At 41.9% G+C, this 8772-nt stretch overlaps 1 protein-coding gene across 3 annotated transcripts; it reads right to left on the reverse strand.

Annotated features, from left to right (window-relative positions):
• Window positions 1-5: 5 nt before the first annotated feature.
• Window positions 6-8378, reverse strand: LOC117997907 (putative protein ZNF720). Of its 3 annotated transcripts, none has more exons than XM_034986458.1 (4): window positions 8360-8378; window positions 3668-3794; window positions 3088-3183; window positions 6-309 (listed from the first exon to the last, which is right to left on the reverse strand). In XM_034986458.1, exons 1-4 carry the CDS (start codon window positions 8372-8374, stop codon window positions 242-244), a joined length of 306 nt encoding a protein of 101 aa, XP_034842349.1. In that variant the 5' UTR covers window positions 8375-8378; the 3' UTR covers window positions 6-241. The 3 variants fall into 3 exon arrangements, with proteins under 3 accessions (XP_034842349.1, XP_034842347.1, XP_034842348.1); XM_034986456.1 differs by lacking the exon at window positions 8360-8378 and adding an exon at window positions 4597-4710 and having other exon boundaries at window positions 9-309; XM_034986457.1 differs by lacking the exons at window positions 6-309; window positions 8360-8378 and adding an exon at window positions 4597-4710 and having other exon boundaries at window positions 2644-3183.
• Window positions 8379-8772: the final 394 nt, after the last annotated feature.

Genomic DNA, 8772 nt, shown 5'->3' on the forward strand with positions numbered 1-8772 from the left:
AAAAATCTGTAAAAAATAAAATAAAATACCTTTAAGATGTTTTAAGGAATCTCTAAGGTAACCAGAATGAAAATACATACAGAAGACAGAAAAGTTAAAGAGAATGGTGTCAAAGCGTATCATGGGTATAACTCCACAATTAAGATAAAATAGAATACCTATACAAGATACAGAGGCGTAAAAAATTTAAAAATTACTTTCGATTCACCAAAAGTGCTTCTCATGCAAAGAGAATATAAATTCAACAATAAATAGATGTTGAAATTAATGCTAGCAACTCACCGAGGCATGATAGAACATTCACAACCACTAAGGAAAGAAATACACAAAATGAGTTACAAACCGTGTATGGGTAATATTTATATAGACACATACATAATGTTATTGGCAAAGGGCATAAATCTGATTCATATTTGAGTCACACATTGTTCAAAAGTGTACTGTGTTGAAAATTGTCATCCTATAACAAAATACATAGGTAAAAACCAAACCACAACTAACTAATGTTGTGGAAGGTCCCATACAAAAGGAAGCACATTATTATGGAATTGCAAAATCAGAATAAGCCAAAATTTAACTGAAACAATTCCTCATAGTAAAATATGTGAATTATTTAGAAGGAAACCTTCTAGGGTGCCTGGGTGGCTCAGATGGTTAAGCGTCTGCCTTCGGCTCAGGTCATGATCTCGGGGTCCTGGGGTTGAGTCCCTCATCGGGCTCCTTGCTCCTTGGGAGCCTGCTTCTCCCTCTGCCCCTCTCTCTCTCTCTGTCTCTCATGAATAAATAAATAAAATCTTAAAAAAAAAGAAAAAATAAAAGGAAACCTTCTATAGAACTATAATTTTAAGCTCTGTGTATCCATGAAAACCAGGCATTTTCCATTTTGGCATATGTTCATTGACAGTAAAATTGTAAGGAATATTCATTAAAATCAACCATGAAGAGGTGTAATGAAAAATTTTTGAATAAGAACTTAAGAGACATCGGGCGCCTGGGTGGCTCAGTCGTTGAGCGTCTGCCTTCGGCTCAGGTCATGATCCCAGGGTCCTGGGATCGAGCCCCACATCGGGCTCCCTGCTCAGCGGGAGGCCTGCTTCTCCCTCTCCCACTCCCCCTGCTTGTGTTCCCTCTCTCACTGTCCCTCTCTCTGTTAAAAAATAAATAAAATCTTTAAAAATAAATAAATAAAAAGATACTTTATTTAAAAAAAGAACTTAAGAGACATCAAAAAATGTATTCTGTTATTGATATATTCCTCTTCTTACACAGAATTCCAGGGTATAATCCATTCTTTTTTTTTTTTTTTTAAGATTTTATTTATTTATTTAACAGAGAGACAGTGAGAGAAGGAACACAAGCAAGGGGAGTGGGAGAGGGAGAAGCAGGCTTCCCGCTGAGCAGGGAGCCCGATGTGGGGCTCAATCCCAGGACCCTGAGATCATGACCTGAGCCGAAGGCAGACGCTTAACAACTGAGCCACCCAGGCACCCAGTATAATCCATTCTTTAGAACGAAGCAGAGAAGCAAAAAAACTTTCCTTTCTAAATAAACAAATGCCATCAAAGTTGTAAAATATGCTGACAATCATTTTATAAAAATAAATATTGGGGATTAAAACCAGATACATTCTGAGGAAAGTAGTAAAAAAAAAAACCTTATAATTAATTTTTCCTGAAGTAAAATTCCATTTATGAACAATATTTTTTCAATATGGGAATTTTACTATCTATACCACTTCTTATAAAGCACATGCCCATGTTGTATCAGAACTTTTGATCTAGGGCACCTGGGTGGCTCAGTTGGTTAAGCAACTGCCTTCGGCTCAGGTCATGATCCTGGAGTCACAGGATCGAGTCCCGCATCGGGCTCCCTGCTTGGTGGGGAGTCTGCTTCTCCCTCTGACCCTTCCCCCTCTCATGCTCTTTGTCTCTCATTCTCTCTCTCTCAAATAAATAAATAAATAAAAATTAAATTAAATTAAAAAAAAGAACTTTTGATCTAATAAATAAGAGATGAGTCTTATAGACAACTAATAAGAAAATGAAAACATATGACAAAGTCACAGGAACCTCATATTATATGAGACAAAATTATAAAATGATGGAATTATTAATAAGCTAAGAATTGAGACTTTATTGTAGGCTGTGGGTTCTAAAAGTTCTAAATCCCCTATAACATTAATTTATGTAGTAAATCTAGGAAACAAATAGAGACATTACATTATTTCACCACCAAGGAATGGAAAACATGGAGGGAAAATTTCTTCTAGTTAATACAAAGAAAATGAATGTTTAAGGTGAAATAAAGGATTTTATTCTCTCATTTTAGGGAAGTGTTTTGTTACCTGATGAAATTACTGAGTCTTAATTTTGTACGTTTAAGATTAAAGCCTCCATGGGCACCTGGGTGGCTCAGTTGGTTAAGCGACTGCCTTCGGCTCAGGTCATGATCCTGGAGTCCCAGGATCGAGTCCCGCATCGGGCTCCCTGCTCGGCAGGGAGCCTGCTTCTCCCTCTGACCCTCCTCCCTCTCATGCTGTCTCTCATTCTCTCTGTCTCAAATAAATAAATAAAATCTTAAAAAAAAAAAAAAAAAGATTAAAGCCTCCATAACACTGGAAAGCATAAACCAGACAACATGTGACATCTGTCTCCAGTGTTCCGGGGGTTTCTGCACCAATCCCCAGTATGCCCATTACAACTCTGGCACACTTTCTCACATGAAGAAAACAGGACTTAGAAGAGGCTTAGCACAGAGACCCTCAGAAATAGGGAGATTTCCCTAAGGCCCTCAAAGCAATGGAAAATCTCTCAGACTATGGAGGCTCTCCCACTCCAAGGGGAGTCTCCAGGCCCCCCCTATGGATGTGATGGACCATCACTGGAGCTGAAGGAGACCCTTAGAGAATATAAAAGCATGATAATGTTGGCTAGCAGATGTCCCTCTGTGAGAGACAGTGACATGAAACTGGGCTCCTCCAACTGATTTTCATTCAAGGAGACCTACTTGAACCGCATTTTAAGGTCTGTCTTCATCATTCACATTTGGACCTCACCTCTGTCATCTGCTTCATTCATTCCCACCTACCTGGATGAAAGGCTACTGTCTTCTTTCTCTTCACGTCCCAAGGGTCCTTCTTTTGCTCCAAAAAGATGACCAAATCAGGCTTTGACACAATGAGACCTGGTTAATAGAAAAACGGAATATTAACTATTGCTGGAGATTCTTTCAATCCACTATTGTGCTCAGTAGAGAACAGAGAACATCGCAGAATTCTAAAAGATGATTTCCCATCCCAGACACTGCTGACCAACAGCCCCTTCAGAACATGCAGGAGTTTCAAATATTCACATCCTAACTTGCACTTCCAAGTACTACCGATACAATGGTAAGGACGAAAAATTGGAGTTTAAATGCGGGCAGCACCATTTTATGCCCCTCCGGGTTTAGCACTGCCACTAATCTACAGAAATGATGTTACCTTAAGGAAGGGGAAGCTAAAGCTGAAATGCAAACATCAGGGATTTTTGTCTACATCTACAAACCCTTACTTTTGTTCCTTAGTGCAGTGATCTGAATTCCAGTTCTGCAAAGAATCATCATCCAAGAGACTCTTCAAAGATACATACAAATGTGGTTTGGGAAATCTGGAAGGAGTTATTCTCACCCAGGAAGAGGAGGTGTCCGTAGTTCTCTAACATCACATCCCTGTACAATTCCCGCTGAGTGTGGTTCAGGCATCCCCACTCCTCCTGGGAGAATTCGATGGCCACATCCCTGAATGTCAGCAGTCCCTGCAATAAATACGACAGTTACCAAGTGGCCACTGGCAGAGTTCACAATGGTCCCTAAGATGAAAGAGGGTGTTAATGTCACCAGCTAGACTCCCCAACACCTGGCCTTCACTGCCTGATTGTACCCACCAAACTGTATTACACATTTGACTTAACCTCTTCTTTTCACCTTATCCTTACTTTAGCCAAAACACCCCACTGGCAGAGTCTCCTGTGGTGAAAGCAGAAACTATCCAATAAAAGGTAATGACTGCTCAGGGGAAGTGCTTGGGCTGGCCCAGTTTGAGACAGAGGGACCAAGGTGTAACCCATGGAGTGGTCTACAGTTACCTTTACCTCATTATACTAAAATTCTCCACCCACGGAGAATCACAAACCTCATTTACCTAATGTACAAAGGGAATCGGGTTTTAACCCAGTTATTGGTCCCAGAGTTGATTGAAAAGGACACACAGGTCAATATACAGAGAGGACTCTAAACCGATGTTCATAGCAGGTGTCAAACATGACAAGAATGATGGAAACAAAAAGGTTATCCATGCAAAATTGATCTTTTTACATTTCATGCACCCATCCAGACATTTAGGAAGTAGTTATATACACATTAAAAGTGACAGAGTAGAAAATTGTCATGGTGATTAATTCAAGAACCATTTTCCATGACATGACACATAAATCACTTTGTGGATGATGATGCTTCTTTTATTCACACTATCAACACAAACACATAGAATGATACAGATAAAACAGCTGTTATTTATGAGTCTAGTATGATGAGGGATACAAGCAGAAAAATGTTTACCTTTAAATCAGAAGGCTGGGGACACCTGGGGCTCAGTCCATTGGGTGTCTGCCTTTGGCTCAGGTCATGATCCCAGGTTCCTGGAATCGAGTCCCTCATCGGGCTCCTTGCTCAGTGGGGAGCCTGCTTCTCCCCCTGCCTGTGTTCTCTCTCTTTCTCTCTGACAAATAAATAAATAAAATCTTTAAAAAATAAAAAATAAATCAGAAGGCTGACCCATAGGCTGCATAGCTCTGCTAAGAATCAAATATATACTACTTGCTACATTCTTAAAGATTCTCTCGACTGCCTGTTTATCTCACCAATGTTAATATTGAACTGAAAGATAGCAGAGCAATCTTGCTGAAGTAGTTTTACAAGTACAAAATCAAAGCAACATTTCTGATCTAATACTCTGGGCACCTACCCTCCCCCTAGAACACTAAGCATGTAACCACGAGCTTCACGCAGCCAATGTGCAACTCTTTCTGCCCATGGATCCTGTCCCTGTGCTACTTCAATAAACCTACTATCTGGCACCATACAACATCTCAAGAATTTTCTTGACCATCATGCTCAAAGATTCCACAACATAGTATTTCATTGAACGCTTTTGTTTCAATCATCATCTGCGATATATTTCAGGATTTTAAGACACTCAAACATGTTAATTATATGATTCTTGTTTTCTTCTGAAATACAAAGGAGGAAATAGGGCGCCTGGGTGGCACAGTGGGTTAAACATCTTCCTCTTGATTTTGGCTCAGGTCATGGTCTCAGGGTCCTGGGATCACTCAGCACAGTCTGCTTGAAATTCTTTCCCTCCCCCTCTACCCTGGATCACCCATCCCTCTCTCTCACACACACACTATTTCTCTCACTCTCTAAAAGAAATAAATAAAATCTTTTTTTTTTTTTTAAATAAAGAGTATGTCTATGACATGAATGTGGAATAAAGTAAAAACTCACAGGATGGAGGTCTGACTGATTTAGATCCTCCACTCCCAGAAGTCAATACTATCAACTACACGAAGGTGAAAGTCTTCATTTCTGCAGTGGAAACTGATGTGAGGTGGGTTGGGAGCAAATAGTCAAGAAAGTATTCTTGAGGGGCGCCTGGGTGGCTCAGATGGTTAAGCGTCTGCCTTTGGCTCAGGTCAAGGTCCCAGGGTCCTGGGATCAAGCCCCACATCCGGCTCCCTGCTCCGCAGGAAGCCTGTTCTCCCTCTCCCACTCCCCCTGCTTGTGTTCCCTCTCTCGCTGTGTCTCTCTCTGTCAAAAATAAATAAATAAAATCTTAAAAAAAAAAAAGTATTCTTGAGACATTTTTGGTGAAAAAAAAATCTGTTTTTATTTAAACCTCAGGGACAGGACCTGTTGGCAGAAAGAGCTGCAGTGTGATTTTGGGAAGGTACTGATTATATGCTTTTCAGTTAGGGGGGATAGAGATAAAAGAAGTTTCTAAAGGGGTTTTCATACGTTGAAGAGGACTTACAGGATCCTGGAGGTCTGGCTATTGTCAAACTAAGGTTCCTTTTGCCTCTAGCAAAGCATTACACTAAGGCACTTGTGAATTCCTTGAGGAAAGTCATACTTTGCATGTCTCAAGTATTTATCTGTGGGCTGCAAGTTGTAAGGACATTTCATTTTTCTCTAAATTTTTTTTTTTTTTTTGCTTTGTTCTCCTGATCAGAAACTACAAGCAAAGAAAAACTCAGAAGAAAGAAGATTCCAGGTGAAATGTGATGGTTTCTGCACATCACTCAGTAAATCCATCCAAGACCCTTATGAATATAAGAAGGAAAATATGAGCATTACAGGGGAGCTATCTGGCTATTAAGCCATTAAAAGAAGTTAACATCAGCTGTAATGAAACAAGTTACCAGTGCTTAACGCACACTGAAGGACCTATTACTATTGGTGTTGAGTAAGGGACAGGTGGGGCTAGGTAGGGATTGATAGGTAGGGGGCTAAGTGACCAGGCTCACGAAAAATCCCAGGAATGAGGAGGCATAAGGAAACCAGAGATAAGGGAACAGAACCAGACCACCTTGTTTGTTTTAAACATCAGAGATGAGATATTCAAAGGAGACGTAATCCTGGTGCTTTCCTTGGTGACATCAAGAAGATTTAAGTTCCCTGGGCAGTTTTCGATAAAAGACCAGCCATAAAAGCGCTCTGTGGCAACCCATTCGGGACCCCCTCACTCTAGAAAGCTTGCTTTCTGTTCTCACCCTCACTTGCTAAACTACCACTTTACCCTCTTGTGTCTGAGATTCATTCTTCCGTTCCGCCAGTCAAGAACCCTGCAACAGTGTGTTTTTTTTTTTTTAATTTCTATTCATTTATTTGAGAGAGAGAGAACGAGAGAGAGCACATGAGAGGGGGGAGGGTCAGAGGGAGAAGCAGACTCCCCGCTGAGCAGGGAGCCCGATGCGGGACTCGATCCCGGGACTCCAGGATCATGACCTGAGCCGAAGGCAGTCGCTTAACCGACTGAGCCACCCAGGCGCCCAACAGTGTGTTCTTTGTAGAGGCCACTTTTAGGCAAACAGGCTTGAGCGCTGGAATGGGGAAAGGGCCGGTGACTATCTGCCTGAACACGGACAGGCCCATCAGGCCACCCACCCCGAAATATCCATAGGCCCTAACTAACCAATGGGCTACTTACAACCGGGTTCAGTTCCCCAAAAAGGGAAGATTCCATCTGTCCCCATACCTCCTCATCTTCCCCCTTTAAAAATAGGCCCCACCCACTAACTTCTTGCAGACAGCCTCTCTTCTACTGTCCTGTCCCCACTCCCTTGCTGTGTATTCAATGAACTTCTAGCTCCTTTGTTCTGCCTCAGGCATATTCTCTTACTTCTGCAACCGGCCCACACCGGATCATCACCCTACATTTGAGGGCCCCCATCCGATCAAGAGATGCCACATTCTTGTAGCCCCTAAACAGTAAATCAGAATGTCAATTAACTTAGGAGAATACAGTTGATTTACGCAAACTTCAATCACCTATACTTTCCCTGTCCTGTGATATCTAGGATATTTTAGATACAGTACCTTTCCCACAGTCTAAAGGGTATAATCCTGGCCCTTTTTTTTTTTTCAGAGAATATTCCAAGTTATTTTGGGCCTCATATCCACTGTGTTTATTTGTGCATTTTCTTACTCCTAGTCTACATAGAGCTGATAAAGCTTCCAGATGGGACCTAAATAAGACCATCCACCTTCACTGATATCGCAGGACCAGACCCTTTTCAGCAATAGGAATCTTTAACCCCACACCTTCCCCGTGGATCTGTCACCAAGGGAGTCTTTTCAATACTGGTGGGCAGGTCTTTCATTCATTGTAACAACTGTTGATGGCCTACTGGAAGCCAGGTTGGAGAGAAGGGATAGAAGGCTCTGGCTTATAGAGAAGTGTTCTAAAGACCTAATCTTGAGTATCATTTCTGAAAAGGTTTAAAAATTAGGTGTAAACATGGGCGCCTGGGTGGCTCAGTTGGTTGGGCGACTGCCTTCGGCTCGGGTCATGATCCCAGGGTCCTGGGATCGAGTCCCACGTCGGGCTCCCGGCTCAGCGGGGAGCCTGCTTCTCCCTCTGGCCCTCTCCTCTCTCATGCTGTTTCTCGCTCGCTCGCTCTCTAATAAATAAAAAAAAAATTAGGTGTAAACATAAAGCAGAAACATCAGAACTAGAAAAATCCGTATTTGCAATTTCTAAATGTGAGGAATTTCAGGAGAAAAAGATGACAGGGCCTCTGAACTCAGGCGCAAAGCTTACCTGAGAACTGGCCATTTCTTCTTTCACTTTCTCCTTTGGAGTTCTTCAGAAGAGAGTCCAGGAGAAATCACAGCTGCATCGGGAGAAAATGCTTTTAAAGCCACCAACAGAGCCTCTTCACCTGTAAACTGCTCACCTGCAGGCAGGATTTTGAAATGCAGAAAAGTTCCAATTTCCTAGCCTTTTGTGTCAGGAGCTATTCAGAAACAATGAATTCCTCCTTGGAGACCAATCTTCGAATTTTTCCTTCTCTGCTTTCAGGGCGCCTCCCCAACCAGACACACACAACTTCTGCTGAAGCAGAAAGAAAGAAGAAAAGTGTGACGCATGGACCTGAAGCTTCCAGATTCACGCACAGGAGACCATGTTACTCCTCCCTGAGCCAAAGCCTACACTCAGCTGTCTTCTATTCA

This window comes from Mirounga leonina, unplaced genomic scaffold (assembly GCF_011800145.1).
Source record: "Mirounga leonina isolate KUSES-001 unplaced genomic scaffold, KU_Mleo_1.0 Mir_376, whole genome shotgun sequence".
Lineage (NCBI taxonomy): Eukaryota > Metazoa > Chordata > Mammalia > Carnivora > Phocidae > Mirounga > Mirounga leonina.

Bases quoted from the DNA above. Each gene is read 5' to 3' on its own strand.
- LOC117997907 (XM_034986456.1), bottom strand. From the start codon at position 4,695: ATGAGGGACTCGATTCCAGGAACCTGGGATCATGACCTGAGCCAAAGG. The intron at 3,795-4,596 runs GTAAACATTTTT...TATTTATTGCAG, and splicing joins CCCAGCCTTCTGATTTAAAG to GGACTGCTGACATTCAGGGA. The intron at 310-3,087 runs GTAGGTGGGAAT...TTCTTTCCTTAG, and splicing joins GACAGTAGCCTTTCATCCAG to TGGTTGTGAATGTTCTATCA.